The 22,067-nt window shown below is 42.8% G+C and overlaps 1 protein-coding gene across 4 annotated transcripts in view; it reads left to right on the plus strand.

Annotated features, from left to right (window-relative positions):
- The first annotated feature begins 11,131 nt into the window (after nucleotides 1-11,131).
- The window catches only part of GDA (guanine deaminase), a 111,971-nt gene continuing 101,035 nt past the window's right edge, over nucleotides 11,132-22,067 (plus strand). For all 4 annotated transcript variants that reach the window (XM_015117899.3, XM_015117900.3, XM_077966213.1 and 1 more), the window contains exon 1: nucleotides 11,132-11,374. In XM_015117899.3, the coding sequence (XP_014973385.1) occupies nucleotides 11,252-11,374 (123 nt within the window). In that variant the 5' untranslated portion in view covers nucleotides 11,132-11,251. The remainder of the gene's footprint in view (nucleotides 11,375-22,067) is intronic.

Below are 22,067 nucleotides of genomic sequence, written 5' to 3' on the forward strand. Positions count from 1 at the left end.
CCAAGCTCTTTTATCTGTGTTTTACTGTCTGCTCTTTCTAGCGGCTTGTAGTTAGAAAATAAGTGATTGTCTTAAACGCATGAGGCTAGAAAGGGAACTGGAACTTAAAGTGGTGGTGTTTGTCCAAGATGACGGTGCTCCGGCTCTGACAGGGAGCAGAACCGCTCTTAGTTGAAAATCACTGCCCCAGACCCACTTCTCTCTATGCATCTACTCTTCTTCTGAGGCAGGAATCAGTATCTCACGCATACTTCTACTGTTGCACTTAACGCATCTAACAATCATCTATTGAGTGTCTACAGCATGCCAGGTACTGCATTAAACACTGTTTCCAAAGCAGCAAAGGAGACAGATCTAGTCCTCACAGAGCCTTGTGACGGGTCGATGGAGTATGCAGGAGTTGAAGGGAGAAGAGACACACCTGCAGACGGTTTATCACAGCCACATGTGTGCCTGTTGGTTTCTACCATTATCTTATAAACTTCTTAAGGATGAGATTCATGACTTTTTAAAATCCTTCAATTTCTAGGGCTTAACAGAATACCTGGAATATAGAAGGTGCTCAACAAATGTTCATAGACTAAATGAATGAGAGTAAGAGAATGGGTAAAGGCGAGAACTGGTAGCAACACATTAAAAAACAGTGACAACAGCAACATCAATCATATTTAATTGACTAGGGAAAGAGGAGAATTTATGTAATTAAGTTTTTATTGCATTTATGAAACATTTGTGTCATTGTATCTTTCCATGCATTTCATGTTATATTGTTTTTATGGGCATAGTCCATCATCCTAACACTTCTAGCAGTATCTAAAAATATGGACAAGGCATGGGCTTCTATTCCTCTTTCAAGCGCTTTACCTTAAGGTTAACAACTAAAAATTTGATGAACAGAAATGGTCAAAGTAGGACTTTTTTATGTGACTTGTTTGAACCAAGCATTTTGGTGTAGTTGGTCAAACGCAGCTTTACTGGACTTTGTAATCAATTTTAGGATGACATGAGGAATGGGTAAAAATTATACACATTAATGAGAAAATTGACATTGTAATATTATACGTTCTGGGCCATTAGAATATTTCTCCATTGAAATACGTATATCAAAATGTCCCATACCAAGAAATGACCATAATTAGCCAAAAGGAAGTACATTCCTTATGGCACCAATATGTTAAACGCCTTTCTTCTAAGTCATGGTGACCACATCTCTAACCTGAATCCTGTAGTCTGAAATCTAAGGGAAGATAAGTCTCTAAATAAAAATGGGAAGAGTCATTCCAGGCCAAGTGCAGTAGCTTACACCTGTAATCCCAGGGCTTTGGGAAGTCGAGGCAGGAGGATCACTTGAGGCCAAGAGTTTGGGACCAGATTGCATGCAGTATAGGGAGGCCTCCGCCTCTAATAAAAAAAAAATGCTCCATTATTCATTTCATCTTTTTACCCTTCCTCCTGTGATTCTTAGTGTGAGGGCAGAGAATCTCAGTTTTATATCCTACACAATGCATAGCATCTTACTCATAAGAGGCACAAATAAGGTTTTGTTTTGAGAGGAGAATGAGAGCATCTTGCAATAACTAATTTACATCAGGTATTCTACTATACTTTATCAATATTTATGCTGGTTATATTTCTAATTTTATCTGTGCCTATCAGTTAGTTGTCAGTAACTTTTAGTAAAAATCCCGTACCTACCACACCCTAATAAACACCTGCTGTTTTTGCTGCCCAGCATCCATTCACCTTCTTCTGGACACTATATTCCAAGTTGTCTGGGAACCCCACACTACCTACCCTGAATGCCTGTACTTCCTCACCTACCTGCTCCTTAACTAACAGATGGGGCATGAGATCCAGATCAGAGTGTCACATGTCACATTGCCCTGGCTATAAAGCTTTTGTTATTGTTGTTAGGGCTGGGCATACCAGCCTATTGTGGCAAATAAGATGATGAGTTTGGTTTTTGTATTTTTCTGAAACTTTTGGGAAAGGTTGCTTCACTTTTTCTTCACCTGAATTTGAGAGTATAAAGTATACAGCTGTTGTCATCATCTTGTGATCATGAGGAGGGAGATGTCAGATAATGGAGTGTGTGTGGAGGAGAGAAGGAGAAGGGAAGAGAGGGAAAAGAGGAGGAAAGAGGGCAGAGAGAGAGAGAGAAGTTGGGTGCTGTATACATTGATTGAACCTGCAACAAAGCTGCGCTGTCAGAAGAGAGGGTGACCGTAGATTTTTCGTTGTTGTTGTTATGCAAGACAGTATATTCTCATTCCCATTTAGACTGCGGAGTTTTAGCTGGTTTTTTATTGATTTTGTAATCAATCTTAGGATGACATGAGGAATGGGTAAAAATTATACATATGAATGATAAAATTGACATTGTACTATTATGTGTTCTGGGCCATTAAAATATTTCTCCATTGAAATAAGTATAGCAAAATGTCTCATATCTGGAAATGACTGTAATTAGCTAAAAGGAAGTACATTCCTCATGGCACCAAAATGTTAAATGCCTTTCTTCTAAGTCATGGTGACCTGAATCCATGTAGTCTGTAGTCTGAGATCTAAGGGAAGTGAAGTCTGTAAATAAAAATGAGAAGAGTCACTCCCGACCAAACAGTAGCTTACATCTGTAATCCCAGGGCTTTAGGAAGTCAAGGCAGGACGATCGCTTGAGGTTTTCTGTCAATTTCAGCCTTGTCTGAACTTACATGTGTGCCAAACGCCAATCACATGTTCTTCATTTCATAGCATGTTTTGGTAATATGGACACTATGGCAATTTTAATGCTCCATGGGGGAGAATGAGTGATTCTGAACTGGAGTTTTATTGTATATAACATAACATTAATTTGTCTAATATTAATATTTACTGATTCGCTATTATATGCCATTCCACAAAGAATTCCCAAAACACAAACCACACTTCTAAAAGCAACAACAAAAATTGCTTCTCAGAGATGGTTTATTCCCTCTTACTAGGGCTGGATTCTTGTCACAACTATAGTTTTGCATTTTATGTGGAAGAGTGTTACATAAATGGTTAATTTCATTTATATATAATATTAAAAATCATCCCTTTAGAAATATACACAAAGGAAGTTTTGACACTCATAGTTTTTCGAATAAGTTTAATTTTACCTATTCAAATAATACTGTGAGAATTCCTTAGAACTTTCTTTTTTCCTTAAAATAATTGTTACGACAATTTAACTTGAGCATCAGTTGGTTTTTACTTTCCGTATGAAATTTACACCTATCTAAAGGGGCACTAATTGTGTAGCATCTGTCGGGATGATAATGTTTGGCTTTCTGCTAGAGTGGAATCCAATCTCATTATGGTTTCCAGGAACATGCATGCAACGACTCTCAGCACCTTGGCTAGCATGCATTGTTAGCTGGGGTGAGCGTCTTTTCACTTTAGATCCACTGTCAGCTCAAACCAGTTAAGCTGCACATTAATAACTTTGGGAAAAATCAATCCTTCTCCGAGATCCCCAGAATGAGAGCCTAATAGGATTCATTTCATGCCCTAGGTCTCAGTTGTCAATGTGGCACATTGGAGATGTATAGATTCTTCTATTTCAAAGCAGAAAAGTGGCAAACTAGCTCCCAAAAATGTGTGAAATCATTTCAGTAGCTTCCCGACCCTACTTCAATATTGATCAACTTGGAGTCCCAGGGTGCTTAGGAGGATTGCTCAACAAATCCAAGCTGTGTTTCTTGAGTCTCTAACTTTTCACAAAGGTTTAACAGAATTTGTCCAACTTGAGATAGGTTGCACGGGCTAAGTAAAATGTTAGACCTGCTTTTGGTTTGAATTACGTGAACTCGACATGCTAGACAGTTGATGTTCATCAGAAGCTCTGATTGGTAGTTATTTTGGTCTTTGATGAATGAAAAGTGGGGAAATCTTTCATTTAACAGCTTTTATTGAGTTTCTATCTTATGCTAGTTTTCTTGATACAATGTAAAACTTAAGGTACATAAGTAGCAGAAATAAGGAAATGAATCCTTGGGAGTAAAGAAGTATGGAACCAAATGGCGGAGCATGGTGGCTCACCCCTGTAATCCCAGCACTTTGGGAGGCTGAGGCGGGTGGATCATGAGGTCAGGAGTTCAAGACCAGCCTGGCCAAGATGGTGAAACCCTCTCTCTATTAAAAATACAAAAATTAGCTGGGCATGGTGGTGGGTGCCTGTGATCCCAGCTCCTCGGGAGGCTGAAGCAGAGGCAGAGAATTGCTTGAACTCGGGAGGTGGAGGATGCAGTGAGCCAAGATTGCAACACTGTACTTTAGCCTGGGCTACGAGTGAGACTCCATCTCAAAAAACAAAAAAAGAAGTATGGAACCAGTGATAGCACATGACCTTTCATCTTACAGATGAAGAAACCAAGGCCCAAAGTAGAATGACTTTGCCAAGATATCATTGGCTTGTGACTGAGCTGGAATAGGAACCTATAGATACTGATTGTATGTATTGCTTACTTTTGATAGTAAAAGTGGAATACCTTTTTCATTTAATTAATTAATTAATTAATTATTTTTCTTTTTTTGAGATGGAGTTTTGCTCTTGTTGCCCAGGCTGGAGTGTAATGGCACGATCTTGGCTCACCACAAACTCCGCCTCCTGGGTTCAAGCGATTCTCCTGCCTCAGCCTTCCCGAGTAGCTGGGATTACAGGCATGTGCCACCACTCCCAGCTAACTTTGTATTTTTAGTAGAGAGGGGGTTTCTCCGTGTTGATCAGGCTGGTCTCGAACTCCCGACCTCAGATGATCCACCTGCCTCGGCCTCCCAAAGCGTTGGGATTACAGGTGTGAGCCACTGTGCCTGGCTAGAATACCTTTATAATCCATGTTGGAGCATAAATGTACACAGAGTAACACAGGTCAAAATTTATTTATTTTTTTTTTTTGAGGCGGAGTTTTGCTCTTGTTGCCCAGGCTAGAGTGCAATGGCACAATCTCGGCTCACTGCAACCTCCACCTCCTGGGTTCAAGCGATTTTTCTGCCTCAGTCTCCCGAGTAGCTGGGATAACAGGCCTGCGCCACCACGCCTGGCTAATTTTGTATTTTTAGTAGAGACAGGGTTTCTCCATGTTGGCCAGGCTGGTCTCGAACTCCTGACCTCAGGTGATATGCCCGCCTCGGCCTCCCAAAGTGCTGGGATTACAGGCATGAGCCATCGCGTCCGGCCCAAGAATATTTGCTTTGAGCCTGCTGTCATGGTAGGAAGCTGGAATCAGCTAAATTTTACTAACGTGCTACCTGATTCGAGGGATCAGCAGTATAAGTAGGTGATGGAAGCCGCTGCCTACATGCTACTTAAAGCCTTCCAGCCAGAAAAATATCTCCCTGCACCTGTCTGGCATAAAACCAAAGTCAAGTTGCAACTCATTCCTCTCATTCTGTTTTCCCTTTTTCTATAAAATTCAGGTGAAATGTATGCATTTCTTCAAACTTAATTGCTATTCTAAGAAGTAGAGGTAGCTTTCCTCTTCCCTACTTTTCTCATCTGCAAACTTCTAGGCTACTATCTTTTGTCTTTTCTATATTTGAACTTTTCTAAGTAAACCACAAGGGTGCTAATGGTGATAATATATCTGGATAGTGAGATAGGGTATTTTAAAATGTTCAAATCTTAAAAAATAAACATATGCTTATTTTTCAAGAGTAATATAGTAGCTATTTAAGGATAATAGACTTCTGGCCAGACGCAGTAGCTCATGTCTGTAATCCCAGCACTTTGGGAGGCTGAGGAGGATGGATCACTTGAGGCTAGGAGTTCGAGACCAGCCTGGTTACTATGGTGAAACCCCATCTCTACTAAAAATATAAACATTACCCGGGTGTGGTGGCAGGCGCCTGCAGTCTCAGCTACTGGGGAGGCTGAGGCAGAAGAATCACTTGAGCCTGGGAGGCGGAGGTGGCAGTGTGCCAAGATGGTGCCAGTGCACTCCAGCCTAGGCAACAGAGTGAGACTCTGCCTCAAAATACTAATAATAGTAACAATAGACTTCTTTAAAACAAGTAATGTTAACTAGTACACTAGAGCATTGTTATCAACGTGTCACTTCAGCATCAATCATTAAGTGCCTTTTATTATATTCGTATCACTTAAGATTTGACATGTAGTATATATAATAATACGACATTCACTAATTATGCTAGGGAAATGTTACAGTAATACTATGAAAGCTATTAATTCCTACTCCTAGAGGTGGCAGAGAGAAAATATATTAGTGTAAATTCCATATGGGTAAGACAATATCTGTTTCATACATTCATACCCACAGTGCTTAGCATGGTGCCTATCATAATATAGATGTCCAATAAATATTTGTTAAGTGAACAAACTGTTAAAGAATATTTATAGGGACTAGCACTATATTCTCATAAAAATTGACAAAATATGGATTGAGCCATCTCTCTATTGTCAGTAAATACAAAGGTGGGATACTCATGGGCATAACTACACTATACAGATAAAGTAGTTTGGGGGGGGCCAAGGGTGCTGCTTCTATGGATAGGCAAACCCCGGTTCTCACCTAAGAACTGGAAAATGGAGATCATTATGATTTGCTATCCATTAAGGCTTCCTACTCAGAAGAACACACAGTTTAAAAGGAATGCATTTATCCTATCTCAAATTTTTGGTGTATCTTTTTTTTTTTTTTCTCTCTAAAGCATAACGAGCTTGTCAGAGTTTCCATGGTGAACACAGGGCACCATGGAAACTGATAGATTTAGCTACACGAAAAGAATAAATAAAATAGGCAGGCATTTATTTCACTGTACAATGACAACTTCTCTCCTAGATAAGAGAGGAAAAGTGGCTTCTCATTTAAACTGCTTCCCTGCACTCTGTACCTCGTGAAAACCTGAGTTATTCTCGCTGGCCCATTCTACTGACCTACGCTGATTGGATTCTTGTTTTTCTCAAAGTCTATTATTCCCTTTAGTTTTACTGCAGGCTAGATCGGAGTGTCACCAGCAACTGTTGGAAAACCATGTACAATGTGAAAGTTGTAGATGACAGCCCACAGTGCAGTGGCCAAGTGAGTCATGGCAAAACTGAATGAACCGTTTCTGGGAGTTTACTGTGATGAGACAATGTGTGAGAACAACTGGACTCAAGATCCAAGTCCATCCTATACTAACTGCATAGGCAAGCCAACCTCCCCGAACCCATTTCCCCATCTGTGGAATGGTTAAAATACATCCTCTTCCTATTTTATAGGGTTGTTGAGAGGCTCAAAATTAGATAGTAGAGGAGAAAGCCTTTTCAAACAGTCAGGTTCTATTAAGCAAGAAGGACTGACTGACTAAGCTGCAGGTATAATTACATTCACGAGATGACCAAAATGTCAAAGCTAATCACGCTATGGTCTAGGTTTTGGCCTCAGGCAATTAGAGGGTTAGAACCCGCTGATCCCACCCCAGTAGTTGGGGAGTTTGGGGACTACTTGGCTCCGTTTGAAACAGAGAAAATTGAGATTGTAAGAAATGAAGCTTTTAAATTTTTCTGTATGTTTGAACATTCTCATAAAACGTTGGAAAACTAAATAAATGAAATAAAACTCATCCTTAAGTTCTAGTCCCAGTGAATTGTTCACCATTAGCACACACCCACTATAGCCTCTTAATTTTTACCATTAAAGCATCGCCTGCAATTCAATATTCATATTAATCTATGGAGCACCTCCTAATGACCACGGACTGTGTTAAGGGGATACACAGAAAGAAAGAGGACATGGTCCTTCAGAAAAACACAATCTTCTTTGGGGTATAGATGAGTAATGGAACGATTACAGCACCCCCACAAACTCAGGGGAGGAAGACTTAACACTCTAGAGCAGAAATGTAAAGATATCCTGGATAAAGGTGAGGGGGGTGGGGGGAGTGGGTGGGACAATGAGGCAGACATGGTATGAGGTGGTAAAAGGGCACCACAGGCAGAGAGAAGAGTGTGAGCAAAGCGGATTCAGAGCATATGGGAGAGTGGAGGTAGCCAAACCTGAAGAAGCAGCCAGGGAATATTCCATGCCAAGGCAGGGTTCTTTTTTTCTGAAGGAAGTGATATGTGGGGGTGGAGCACTAATGGTTCTTGGGCTGTGTTCTGAAGGTGAATATGAAAGCTCTGTATTCCCTTTTTCCTCCAAACCTCTGTAGCCAGGATAATATTCCCCTGGGGATACCAGAATGGGAGTCAAAATTGCAGGAGGACCAGCAATTTAAAGGAGTTGACAAGTCCGAGAGTGGAGTCTCACCCTGTTGCCCAGGCTGGAGTACAGTGGTGCAATCTTGGCTCACTGCAACCTCTGCCTCCCGGGTTCAAGCGATTCTCCTGCTTCAGTCTCCCTAGTAGCTGGAACTACAGGGGTGTGCCACCACACCTGGCTAAATTTTTTATATTTTTGGTAGAGACGGGGTTTCACCATGTTGGCTAGGCTGGTCTCGAACTCCTGACTTCAAGTGATCCACCCGCTTCGGCCTCCCAAAGTGCTGGGATTACAGGCATGAGCCACCGTGCCTGGCTGGGAAGCCAAGACTTCTGACGTGTGGTTGAGCCATGCTGCCTGGCAGTATAGCACCCAGGGCTTCTGGATCCTGGGTACTGACAACTCGACTGGGAATGGAAGCTCAAAAGAGCTAAAATTTACCTCAGGAGCACTAATGCCATGTCACCTGGAGGTTCATGGCTAATCCTTCTATTTAAGACGATTAATTTTTTAAAAGCATCATAATGATTACTCATCCTATAAACCACATAGTAACCATATTAAAAAACATCAAAATAAAATTCTCTACTTAGTAATTCCATTATCTCAACAGAATAACATGCATTGTTTGATGTACCTTTTCAATTCTGGCCAATATGCTTATAGCTTTTCATGATTTTAATCATAGCATAGAAGCTTTTTTTTTTTTTTTTTTTTGAGACGGAGTCTCGCTCTGTCACCAGGCTGGAATGCAGTGGCGCAATCCCAGCTCACTGCAACATCTGTGTCCGGGGTTCAAGCAATTATCCTGCCTCAGCCTCCTGAGAAGATGGGACCACAGGCACGTACCACCACACCCAGCCAATTTTTGTATTTTTAGTAGAGATGGGATTTCACCATGTTGGCCAGGATAGTCTCAATCTCGACCTCGTGATCTGCCCACCTCGGCCTCCCAAAGTGTTGGGATTACAGGCGTCAGCCACCGCGCTGGGCGAGAAGCCATTTCTGAAAGCTTAACCTTGTGGCTCTATACTCCCCTATTGTTTTTAATAACTGTAAAATATCAAGTAGATATATTCTAGTTCATAAAACTAGTCTCTTTTTTTGACATTTAGGTTTTCATTAAAAAAATTATTAACCGTATCTGTTTTAGGAAAGTAATACATCTGTTGGAAACATCTAATTGAATCCTGTCTCAAAAGCCATTTTCTTCACCTTTCTATCTGAGGTTTTTGTGTATACGAGGTCAAGGGAATGTTTTCAGTGTGCTGGCTGTTTCTACTGCCGGGAGGGAGTGTGGTCGGCAGAATCAGGAGAAAGTGACAAGGAGCAGGGACAAGTGTAATGACCTCAGCTGCAGAGATTCCTAATTCTGAGTCCCTGGTAGGGTGACCAACCATCTGTGTGCATGGTTCTGAGGGTCTTCCTGAATGGCCTGACTTTCAGTGCTAAAACCAGGAAAGTACCTGGTAAACCCAGATGAGTTGGTCACCCTAGACATTGGTTATGGGGAAGCTGAAGGAACTGAGAAGGGAATGAATCATTTTTGTAAGCCGGTTCTGTGTCATAAAAGCAGCAATTCAGAGAAAAACTGCTCACACACTACAATGAAATCCTCACCCTTTATGTAGGTGTCGAAATAGTTATTTGTCTCAGGCTATGGCTCTGCTCACAGAAAAACCATCCATTATTCAATAAACATGTATGGAACACTGGCATTGTTCTAGGCATAAGACACGTCCCCTGCTCCTGTGGTGCTTCTGTTACTGTTGTGTGTGTGTGTGAGACAGTGTGTGTGTGTGTGTGTGTGTGTGTGTGTGTGTGTACACTGGGGAGAGGGAAACAGGAGTAAACTAAAAAACACGAAATAAATAAGGATGGATACAATAAATGCAATGGCAGAAACAAGATGGATTAGTGGAGTAGAAACTGCTCGGGAGTCCGATGCCACTAGCTTGGTGGTCAGGAAAGGTGACTCCAAAGAGCCTGACATTCGAGACAAATCAGTGGTGAGAAGAGCCGCCAAGTGAAGAGCCACAAGAGGCATTACGGGCAGAAGGAAGAGCACGTTAGAGGGCCCTGAATGGAAGCCAGCTGGGCTTCATGGAGAACTTAGTGAAGGACCCAGTGGTCATTGTTTAGGGTGGGAACGCTGACCCTAGTTATGACCCAGCTCCATTTTCACAAGAGGGGATGATAAGGACACTGAGTCCCACGTGTCTTGTCCACAGTCTCTTGATTCCCAATTCAGCACCTGAGCCCACGCTACAATTGCTGCCTATTTGACTTAAGAACTTAATTTTCTCCCCTGGTGCAACTGGAAGTAAATAAAAGAGATTCATTTTACACGAGAAAATTGGTATTGGAATTGTTTGCGGACAAATACAAGAACCAAAAACATTAGCCTCAAGGTGAAGAGAGGAACCTTGGGGTCCACAATGACACCCAGTTCACCAGAGACGTTTTGTAAGACATGCTTCCAGAACCTTCCAGGTGAGGACCAATACGAATTCTGCAGTCCACAGAAACTGAAAATGAAACTGGTCATAAGGTAGACAGCCCCAGCTGACCTTTCACCTGTCCCTGAACTAATGCAAGTTCAGGAGCTGAGTGCTACAGGTTGAAGAAGTAAGTGATCCTAAGAGTTGAAGGGTCAGAGGAGCCAGGCTGACACAACTCATAAAAGGTGGAGGAAGCTGATCTTGTGAGCCTCAGCTGTGGTTGATCTTGATAACTCAAAGAGTTAACACATCCAAAACTAACGCAAGGGTGGGGAGAAAGACCACACCCCACGGGAGCGCGGAGCCAACTCGCGGGAGAAAAATCCTATTGGCATTGAGGAGGTAGGGAGCCAGCCCCTGGGCGCGGCCTGCAGGGTACCGGCAACCGCCCGGGGAAGCGGGGGCAGGACAAGGCCAGAGCCGGTGTCCGCCAGGCAGCCGCCCGCAGCTGCAGAGAGCCCCGCTGCGTCTCCTTCGCGTGCGCCCTCCTCGCTCCGCAGACCCGCGCTGCGCTCCGCCGCTGACATGTGTGCCGCCCAGATGCCGCCCCTGGCTCACATCTTCCGAGGGACGTTCGTCCACTCCACCTGGACCTGCCCCATGGAGGTGCTGCGGGATCACCTCCTCGGCGTGAGCGACAGCGGCAAAGTAAGCAGGCGCGGGTTCGAGTGCACTCCGACGGGCGGGAGGACAGGTGCAAGGAACCCGGCGCGGTGCTCCGCGTAGCCCGGGGTTCGCTCGGTGCGCAGGGAGTGCCGCGGCTCCGGAGTTTAACTTGAGTCTTTGGCTCTTGGGCCACGCAGACAGAACCCTGGCGCTAGGCTCGTGGGCTGGCTGGGGAGTTCCCAGAAGCCGGGAGCAGTGGCGTGCTAACGCCACAACTGGCTCGACAGCAGTCCGGGCTGCGGGAGAGCCGGGAGCAAGGATGTCACACCCCGCCCCCCCGCCCCCCGTTCCAATCCTAAAATACCGACAATAATCTTCAATCTTGCTTCAATCATATTTGTTTTCAACACCTAGCACTGTGCCTGGCACAGGAGGCTCTCCATAAATGTGGTTGAATTTATTGTGAAAGAAATAAGAGGAGGGGTCATTTGATCGATGTTGTTTAGCGTGTCCAGAACATAGAACAAATAGAACTGATTTCATTCACCCTATCATTCAACAGAGATAATATACTAACGATGCAGGCTCCACAACTTGTAATACTAGACGGGATAGTCCGAAATAAATAATTCATCCATCTCTTTTCCTTTCTGTCTTTCTCTGTCTTATACACACACGCGTACACACACACACACACTCTATAGCCATTTGCATCAAAGCAAGCAGTTCCATTTTAACGTTCAAAATGTCTTCTTTGAATGTATCTTTTACACTTCCTTTTCCAAAATCAGGATTTCTACAAAGGACACAGGTAACTTGATGTCTAATATTTACTGTTCCATACACACATATAGTGACTATATCAGCCATGGCCTGGCAAGTTTGATAAGTGAAGCCATTCCATTTTTAGAAGAAAAAATGATAAAATAAATATGGAGATGGGATTTTTTTGAGCTGTTTTCCAACTACCAGTTTGGTTAGCAAAAGTACACATACTTGTGATTTGTCAAGTTGAAGATACTATTCTTGACTAAGATGCCACTGAGTCGGTGACAGTTTTGAATCGTGACTCTTACATTTGGGGGTAACTAAACACTGTTTTCTCGTGATGCTTTAAAAAATACTCTTTTTATGCCTGTTCAGGGAGCCTGGTGTTGTGTTTCCAAGGTGATAAAACTCAGAGCTCTCCCAAATGGGGAGATTCTGGTAAACCCTGAGACTGATGAACCCATGCTTGGGGACTTGGTCCTCAAGTTTCAGGGAACTCAGGTTTGGGGCAAGTCCCAGGAAGCAAAAGAACGATATTGCTAAACTGGTGTAAGATTAGAGGTGTTAGTTTAATCACAAGAAGCTGTTCAACTCTTAGGTTTCTTTTTTAAAAGTTAATTTCCCACATCCAGAATTTTAATTGGTAGGGTAGCAGGCGACTGGCTTTACCAATGGAGAGGAATAAGAAAAAGAAGTAATTTATTTAAAAAATACCTTTTGTGTTGCTTGTACAGAAGAAGAATAAAAGAGTTTCCTGGCCGGGCGCGGTGGCTCATGCCTGTAATCCCAGCACTTTGGGAGGCCGAGGAGGGTGGATCACGAGGTCAGGAGATGGAGACCATCCTGGCTAACACAGTGAAACCACGTCTCTATGAAAAAATGTAAAAAATTAGCCGGGCGTAGTGGCGGGTGCCTGTAGTCCCAGCTACTCGGGAGGCTGAGGCAGGAGAATGGTGTGAACCCGGGAGGTGGAGCTTGCAGTGAGCCGAGATGGTGCCACTGCCCTCCAGCCTGGGTGACAGAACAAGACTCCGTCTCAAAAAAAAAAAAAAAAAAAAAGTTTCCTGAACATGCAATTAGCAGTTGAGTCAGGGAGTCTATTCCTAACTAAATATCATACTGAAGTTATAAATTTAGAAAACATGCCCTTCCGCCACGAGACAAAGTTACTTAGGAATTGAATACAAAGGTGAGTTAGTCACTGGCTGGAATGTATGATATAGAGCTCCTGAACCAGTGGATTGCTAACTGTTGCTCTCCTCTCCTTCTAAGTGCAAGGCAGTTGATGCCTGGCTGTGTTTAAAGAGAGGCATGCCATACATGTTTCAAAACTTGACATCCCCCATTTCGAAATGGAGAATGTCTTGTTTTTAGAGTTTAGAGAGGGCATGCCATACATGTTTCAAAACTTGACATCCCCCATTTCGAAATGGAGAATGTCTTGTTTTTAGAGTTGCTGGGATAAATATGTTATTTATTTAAACATTTCAAGGTTCAAAAAAGAAAATATCCCTTTGGAATAAAGAAATATGTTGAATTATTATGATCTGTAATTTTTTTTTTTTTTTGAGACGGAGTCTCACTCTGTTGCCCAGGCTGGAGTGCAGTGGCGTGATCTGGGCTCACTGCAAGCTCCATCTCCTGGGTTCATGCCATTATCCTGCCTCAGCCTCCCGAGTAGCTGAGGCTACAGGCGCCTGCCACCACGCCCGGCTAATTTTTTGTATTTTTATTAGAGACAGGGTTTCACCGTATTAGGATGGTCTTGATCTCCTGACCTCGTGATCCACCCACCTCAGCCTCCCAAAGTGCTGGGATTGCAGGCATGAGCCACTGCACCGGCCAATGGTCTGTAAGTTTTTACTGCTAAATTTTTAGGAGCTCAAACCTTGCAATGAATCAGAAATATCTAAGGGTGCTTGATAATATGCTGATTTCTGGGCATCATCCTCAGACACTCTGAATCTATAGACCTGGAGTAAGCCCCAGAAAGTGGCATTCCAACAAGCATCCCAGGAGATTCAGATGCAGGTAGCGGGTGGATTACATTTTGAATAACTGTAGCACGTAGTTCCTGTGATGGAACAAGTTGTGTGAAGTATCAGGAGCTTATTTCTCCATTGCAAGCTCAGATCTGGGGTAGCATCTCAGCAAGAGGGCACACAGCTTACTCTGTCCTTCTGGTCTCCCTTTTAGACTTTATTCCTTATTTTGTATAACTTCATTTAGGCCCAGAGAATGCTAATGACTGACTGCTCTTAATACATTAAATTAAAGCTCATTCGAAAGCAGGTTAATTAAAAGAAATTATCTAGCCAACTTTTTGATATAAAGCAAAATACAGAGTTAGACTTTCTGCTCAAGTAGCATGTAGCTTTTAAGAATATAGACTCTAACATGTTTAATTCATTTGCAAATATTTAATCTTGAGATATTGCATGCTCAAATATTACTAAGTTGCCTGATTCTTCCCACACACATCAGGGTCGGGTTGACAGTAAAGATGCATAAAGATGCCTCGGGCCTTTTAATGCACACTTACCCAGAAACAAGTGAGGAAGAGATTAATTTTGGGGTTGTGCCCTGGGGTGGCAGGAGCAAGTCCAGTGGAGAAATAGAGACTTGGGTTCAGGTCAGAGTCTCTACCACTTACCAGTGCTGAGACCATAGGTGAGACCTAACCTGACTGAGCCTCCATCTCCTCATTTGTAGGGTCAGATTTCCTTTTGCTATGTATTACATGAGATAACGTATGAAAATGCCTGGCACTTAGTGGATACTTAACATGTACCATGTTCATTCTATTCCCTTTGCCTCCTAGCAAATCCTTAACCACTTGCTCACTGTGACATTTTTGCATGTTTTCACAGGTTGACATGCTAAGTGGTAGAGAAGGAAGCCATGGCCTGTGATGAACTGTATGGGGTGGTCGCAGAACCTTAGCTTTTTCTTCTCACTGCTTGTGTCATTGACCCTCTGGGACCCAAAGATGCACCCGGGAAGAAAGATCAAGAAGCATTTAGTGCTAGATTCACTAGCATGCTATCTTTAGTATCTCTGTTAGACTTGACAATGCCATTATTCCCACTAACAGATGAGGAAGTTGAGACTTGAGGTCATGCATTCAGATATGGTGGTGGTGTAGCTGGATTTTGAATTAGTATGGGCCAAAGGCCATGTTCTCTTTATTATAGCTGCTTGCTTCTCTAGGGCACAGTCCCAGACCTCAACAAATCTGCACTTTGGCAAGGGAGCTAAGACTTGTAGCTGTAATAAAAGTGGACTCATTCCTGAGCCAAACACTGGGCTTATTGCTGGAGATAAATTAATGAGCAAAGTATGCAAATACTGCCCTGCCCTCTTGAGGTTGATGATCTAGTAATAAATTAACAGAATCTTCCACGACCTATCAGAACTTGAACTTGTTAGGGAAGCTTTCCCTAGTGAGAAGTGACATTGAAATTGTGATGTGAACAATGAGAAGTTAAGTAGGTATATTAGTCAATTTTCATGCTGCTGACAAAAACATACTCGAGACTGGGAAGAAAAAGAGGTTTAATTGGACTTACAGTTCCACATGACTGGGGAGCCTCAGAATCACGGTGGGAGGTGAAAGGCACTTCTTACATGGTGGCAAGAGAAAATGAGCAAGATGAAAAAGCGGAAACTCCTGATAAACCCATCAGATTTTGTGAGACTTATTCACTACCACGAGAACAGTATGGGGGAAACTGCGCCATGATTCAAGTTATCTCCCACTGGGTTCATCCCACAACACGTGGGAATTATAATTCAAGATGAGATTTGGATGGAGGCACATCCAAACCATATCAGTAGGTAAGGTGGACAGGATTTGAAGTAAAGAAGAGCCTTCTAGGTTGGGAGAACTGCCTGTGCAAAGGCCCTGGAGTAAGAAGGAATGAAACAGTCAAGGTAGTTAGAGTCCAAAGGTTGAGGAGAAGGCTAACACAGGGTAAGGCAGGACAGGTAGGCAGGGCTACGTTATGGAGGGCATCGGGGATGGTGGAATTGTGTCATGATTATATTTTGTGGTTTATAAAGGTCATTCTAACTTCAGGATAAATGCGTTGAAAAGAAGTTGAGTGCAGACAAAGAGGTCAGATAGGAGCCTGTTGCAGTATTTAGGTAAAATGGGATGTGGTTTAGATGAGAGAGGCGGTGTAGTTATCAATTGAGATATGAACTCCTAACAGTACCACTATCACTTACTACCTATGTGAATTTGATCAAGTTCCTTATCATTTGTATCTCCAAATTTCTTTATGCATAAAGTAATTATTATGGTCTACCTGATAGGGTTGTTGAAAGGATAAAATGGATTAATAAGTGTAAAATACATAGAATAATGCCTGGCATGTAGTACATGTCCATTAGACTTCAGCAGTTACTGTCAGCAATGAAGATGGAGAGAGGTGGACAGAATCAGTAGCTATTTAGATCAAGTTGACTGGATTTGATGATAGCTTCCATATGTAAGGTTGGAAGGCAAGTGCATCAAGAGTGGTTGCAAAATGTCTGTAAATGTGTAAATAGTACAGTGGGGCACAGGTTGACCAGTGATAGGAAAAGCTTCCTGAAGGAAGTGGTAGTGGAATTGGACCTGTTAGGATTGGAACATGCAAAGGAGGATTATATAGCCCTAGTGAAAAGAGTGAGCCAATGATCTTCAGTTCTGAAGACTGCTGGGAGGAGAAAGAGTTCTTTCTCACCTGAGACTACTTTACAGAAGTTCTCTCAGGCTGAATCACAAATCCTAGTTATTGTGTATCATCCTTTCCTCCACCTTCCTGCCAAGCTCAGCAACTCAAAATATGCTGTTGGTCCTGAGAAAGGAAATTGGGCTAAGCCCTCCCTTCTGAGGCTGCTGAATAGGAGCTTGGCTTTCATCAGAAAGGTACTTTCACTCCCAATTATCACAAGATCATCTTGCAAATTCCCATTTTCTAGAAGGCTGATTGTTTGTTCAAAATGCTCATGGCAAACACCGTTAGAGCTACCCACTCAGCAGTCATGACCTCTTTTTCGTTATTAACACCTGAATTTGATCAGCTCATAATAGACTCAGCCTGTGGATCCATCATGGTGTAAGCCAGTCATGGTAATCCTATCTCCATTTACCAGATACTTATTCTTCCAGCTTCCTAGTAGCTGAGGGTGGCTAATGGTAACATTCTGACATACAGGAAGTTTGCTCAGAAGCTTCTAGGATGTGAGGGAAGAGAAGCCCTGCCTTTTTTGGATACTCTCATATGAAGAGAAGATACTTGGAACTGCTGCTGCCACCATGTGAGACTGTGAAGAAAACGTTATAAGGGGATTTTAGAGACAGCAGCCCATTCTCTAACATCACTGAGCGGTTGAACTACCCCTGGAACTGTCTACCAGCAGACTTTTTTTTTTTTTTTTTAGATAGACTTTCGCTCTTGTTGCCTCTGCTGGGGAGTGCAGTGGCGTGATCTTAGCTCACTGCAACATCCGCCTCCTGGGTTCAAGCGAGTCTCCTGCCTCAGCCTCCTGAGTAGCTGGGATTACAGGCACCCACCACCATGCCCGGCTAATTTTTTGTATTTTTAGTAGAGATGGGGTTTCACCATGTTGGGCAGGCTGGTCTTGAACTCCTGACCTCAGGAGATCCACCTGCCTTGGCCTCCCAAAGTGTAGGGATTACAGGCGTGAGCCACCGTACCCAGCCCAGACTTCTTTTGTGAGATATGAAATGTCTTTATTGTCCAAATCTCTGTTAGTTGGTTACTGTTCATTGCAGCCCAATGCACCTTCATTACTACACTGCTTTTCAATGAACAATATTTTACACTTTACAGTAATAGCTACCTTCTCCTTCTTCTCCTTATTGGCCTTTCCGGGCACCCATATCAATAGTCAAGCCCAGCCAATTTTCCTCTGGGATATCTGTGTGCATATTCACTTCCATTGCCCCCATCTAGCCCTTTACTGTCTCTGAGCTAAAATATGACAGGAGACACTTAACTGTTTTCTCTCATTCTAATATTTCCCCCACATTACTGACAATTGTTTTCTTGGACCATGGGTAGTATCATGTATCTCCCTCTTCTGTAGCCATCTATTGCCTCTAAGGTTCAAATGTCCTGGAAGATGTTCTAGACATTACATTATTTGGTCCCAGCCTGTTCTCTAATTCTTTCTGTTACGTCATTTCTCTGTCTGGCAAGTGGGAATAGGATTACCGAGACTGGTTTACACCATGCTGTATCCATGAGCCAAGGGATGTCTATCCATGCAAATTTCTCCCTGTTTTCCAGCACATCATGTCCTTTTTTATGCCTCCACATTGTTGGCACCAATTTCTCTGCCTGGAATAGTCCTCCTTTTTATATCCCTATTTCCATTTTACTTCTCTCAAAATGAAATCTTGCTCTCCCTTTAAGGCCCAGCTCTGATCTTCTCTTTTTCACAAAGGTTTTTTGACCACCATTCCCAAGTTGAAATAAATTGCCCCTTCCTCTGTTCTTCCATAAAATTTTTCATAAATTTCGAATCAGTATTTTACAGGTAGTTAAGAACATGATTTCTAGAGTCCGATTATGTGAACTCAAATCAAAACTCTGCTACTTACTTGGACAAATTTTCTGACATAGCTAAGCCTCAACATCCTCATTTAAAAATGTGGATTAAGGCTGGGCGCAGTGGCTCAAGCCTGTAATCCCAGCACTTTGGGAGGCCGAGGTGAGCACATCATGAGGTCAGGAGATCAAGACCATCCTGGCTAACACAGTGAAACCCCATCTCTACTAAAAATACAAAAAATTAGCTGAGTGTGGTGGCAGGCACCTGTAGTCCCAGCTACTCGGGAGGCTGAGGCAGGAGTAAGGCGTGAACCCGGGAGGCGGAGCTTGCAGTAAGCCAACATCGTGCCACTGCACTCCAGCCTGGGCAGCAAGAGCGAAACTCTGTCTCAAAAAAGAAAATGTGGATTAATAGCACCTTGATAGAGTTGTGAGGCAAGTGAGATAGTATGTTATTATTTTTCTTTTTCTGAAGTAATTATTCCAATTTGCCTTGGATTAAACTTAGTTTTACAGAATGTTCTCACTCACTGAAATGATTTAAAGTTTTTGGAAAAAGAGAGGTGAACTGGAGAAAAGGTAACACTAAGTCATACTGTATTTCAGACACTCTGCCAAATCCCTTACAAATCAACAACCTTGAGACAAGGTAAGGACACCATCACCATCATCATCATCATCATCATCATCTCTACTTACAAATGAGGAAATGGAGGCTCAGAGAGTTATTTGGCTGCAGTCACAGCAAATAAGTGGCAAAGGCAAGACTCAGAGCCATGCCTGTCTGATGTCCAAGGTCTGTGCTCTCCAGGAGTCCCTGCTGTCTTCTGTCATGGAGAAGGCCAAAACTCTATTGTCCTTAAGGCCCCTTCAACATTGTCATGTTGTTTTAGCACATAGTAGGTAGTCAGTAAAGTGTGCTGAATGTGATGTGTAATACAAAAACGAGGCAGGCAGATCACGAGCTCAGGAGTTCAAGACCAGCCTGGCCAACATGGTGAAACCCTTTCTCTACTAAAAATACAAAAATTAGCCTGGCATGATGGCGGGTGCCTGTAATCCCAGCTGCTTGGGAGGCTGACAGGGGAGAACTGCTTGAACCCAGGAGGTGGAGGTTGCAGTGAGCCGAGATTGTGCCACTGCACTCCAGCCTGGGTGACGGAACGAGACTCCGTCTCCAAAAAAGAAAACAAGAAAAAAAAAATTAGTCTGATAGAACAAACCTTTCTCAGCAAACCCCACCTTAAAACCCAACTGTGTCAATATCAGTTTATTTGTAGCCCATTGATTCATGAATTTAAAGAAAAATTGGGCCGGGCACAGTAGCTCATGCCTGTAATCCCAGCACTTTGGGAGGCCAAGGCGGGCAGATCATGAGGTCAGGAGATGGAGACCATCCTGGCCAACACGGTGAAGCCCTGTCTCTACTAAAAATACAAAAAATTAGCCGGATGTGGTGGCGGGTGCCTGTAGTCCCAGCTACTCAGGAGGCTGAGGCAGGAGAATGGTGTGAACCCAGGAGGCGGAGCTTGCAGTGAGCAGAGATTGTGCCACTGCACTCCAGCCTGGGCGACACAGTGAGACTCTGTCTCAAAAAAAAAAAAAAAAAAAAAAAAAAAAAAAAAAAAGAATATATTCATCACCCCAAAGGGAAACTCGTGGCCCATTAAGCAGTTACTCCTTATTTCCTCTCTTCTCCTCTGCAACAATCACTAATCTGCTTTCTCTATCCACTTGCCTGTTTTGGATGTTTCAGATAGATGGACACATATAATACATGACCTTTTGTGTCTGACTTTTTAGACTTAGCATAATGTTTTCAAAGCTCATCCATGTTGTGGCATGTGTCACAATTCATTCCTTTTTATGGCTGAGTAGTATTCCATTGTATAGATATACCACATTTTGTTTATCCTTTCATCAATTTATGGACATTTGAGTTGTTTCTGCCCTTTAGCTATTTGTCAGCAGTGCTGCTATAAATATTTCATGCACATGTTTAAAAAACCAGCTGGTTAAAAAAAATCTTTGTATGGCTTCCCATTGCCTAACCCTGTGATAAACCCAGGCTTAGCCTTGCTGACTGTTTGCCCAACCTTCCATGTTGTTACATTCCTTTGTGTCTTTGTCCATGCTCCTTTTGCACCTTCCATCTGCTGGATGGATACACCTTTCAAGACTCAATTTAGGTGTTACCTCCTCAATGAGATCATTGCTGACATAGCTTCCTGCCTTCCTTCCACAGGCAGAGTACAGTGGTGCGATCTTGGCTCACTGCAATCTCCGCTTCCTGAGTTCAAGCAATTCTCCACCCTCTGCCTCTCAAGTAACTGGGACTACAGGTGTGTGCCACCACACCAAACTAATTTCTTTCTTTCTTTTTTGTTTGTGTTTTAAGTAGAGATAGGATTTCACCATGTTGGCCAGGCCGGTCTCAAACTCCTGACCTCAGGTGATCTGCCCGCCTCAGCCTCCCAAAGTACTGGGATTATAGGTGTGAGTCACTGCCCCTGGCCTGTGTCCCACTTTCTACTCAGTGTCTCTTTACACCTCTTACTTGAGCTCATGAGTCTCCCCAAACCTGACCTTGAAGGCAGGTTCACGACTGTATCACCTTTGTGTTTACAGCCCTTAACACATGGTAGGCACTCTGATGAATATTTCTTCAATAACCGGTGCTTGGATTTTTTTCACCACAGGATAACCAGGTTATCATCCAAATAACCAGTTGTTTGAATAAGAACTCTGTTTTTTTCTAATCTAATGCCAATGTATTTGGCTACTGGGAGCTGTAATTAGTTTTATGTCCTGGTGAGTAATTAAGAACCCTAGAAGAGTACATTTTAATTAGAACTCTGAAACCTCATAAAGTTGTCAAAGGCCTTTAACTCTGACTATGTTAAGGACCTGCAATAATGTAGATTACAAAGGCCTGCTTGCTTCTTTTGGTTTTGTATTATGGTTTTATTATGGTTTATTAATTATCTGCTTTTTCATAAGATGGTAATTTACTTGAAATGTTGCCTGTAAGTGCCACTTAAAATTTATAGTCCTGGAACATGGTAGACCCTCCATAAGCAATAGCTCTTATTATCCATCGCCTGCCCATCACAGTACTTGACACAGTGCTTTTGTGCAAAATCAACATTCAATACATGCTTTTAAATGAAACAATGAATAGAATGGGTATATGCTCTGCACAGAGTAGACAAGAAATAGTTAATCAACATTCTCAGATGGTTGTAGCCAGTGTGCTTGAAGGTGCAACACAAGAAGTAACATCGTTGGTGACTTCCACACACTGAGGCAGAGTTTTTCTCCTGCAGAGTTTTTCTCCTGAGCTATTTAACTGATAAATTGTTTCCTTTCAGCCTGTGTAGAGTAGTCTCATGTACCCTTTA

The sequence above is a fragment of the Macaca mulatta genome, chromosome 15 (assembly GCF_049350105.2).
Source record: "Macaca mulatta isolate MMU2019108-1 chromosome 15, T2T-MMU8v2.0, whole genome shotgun sequence".
NCBI lineage: Eukaryota > Metazoa > Chordata > Mammalia > Primates > Cercopithecidae > Macaca > Macaca mulatta.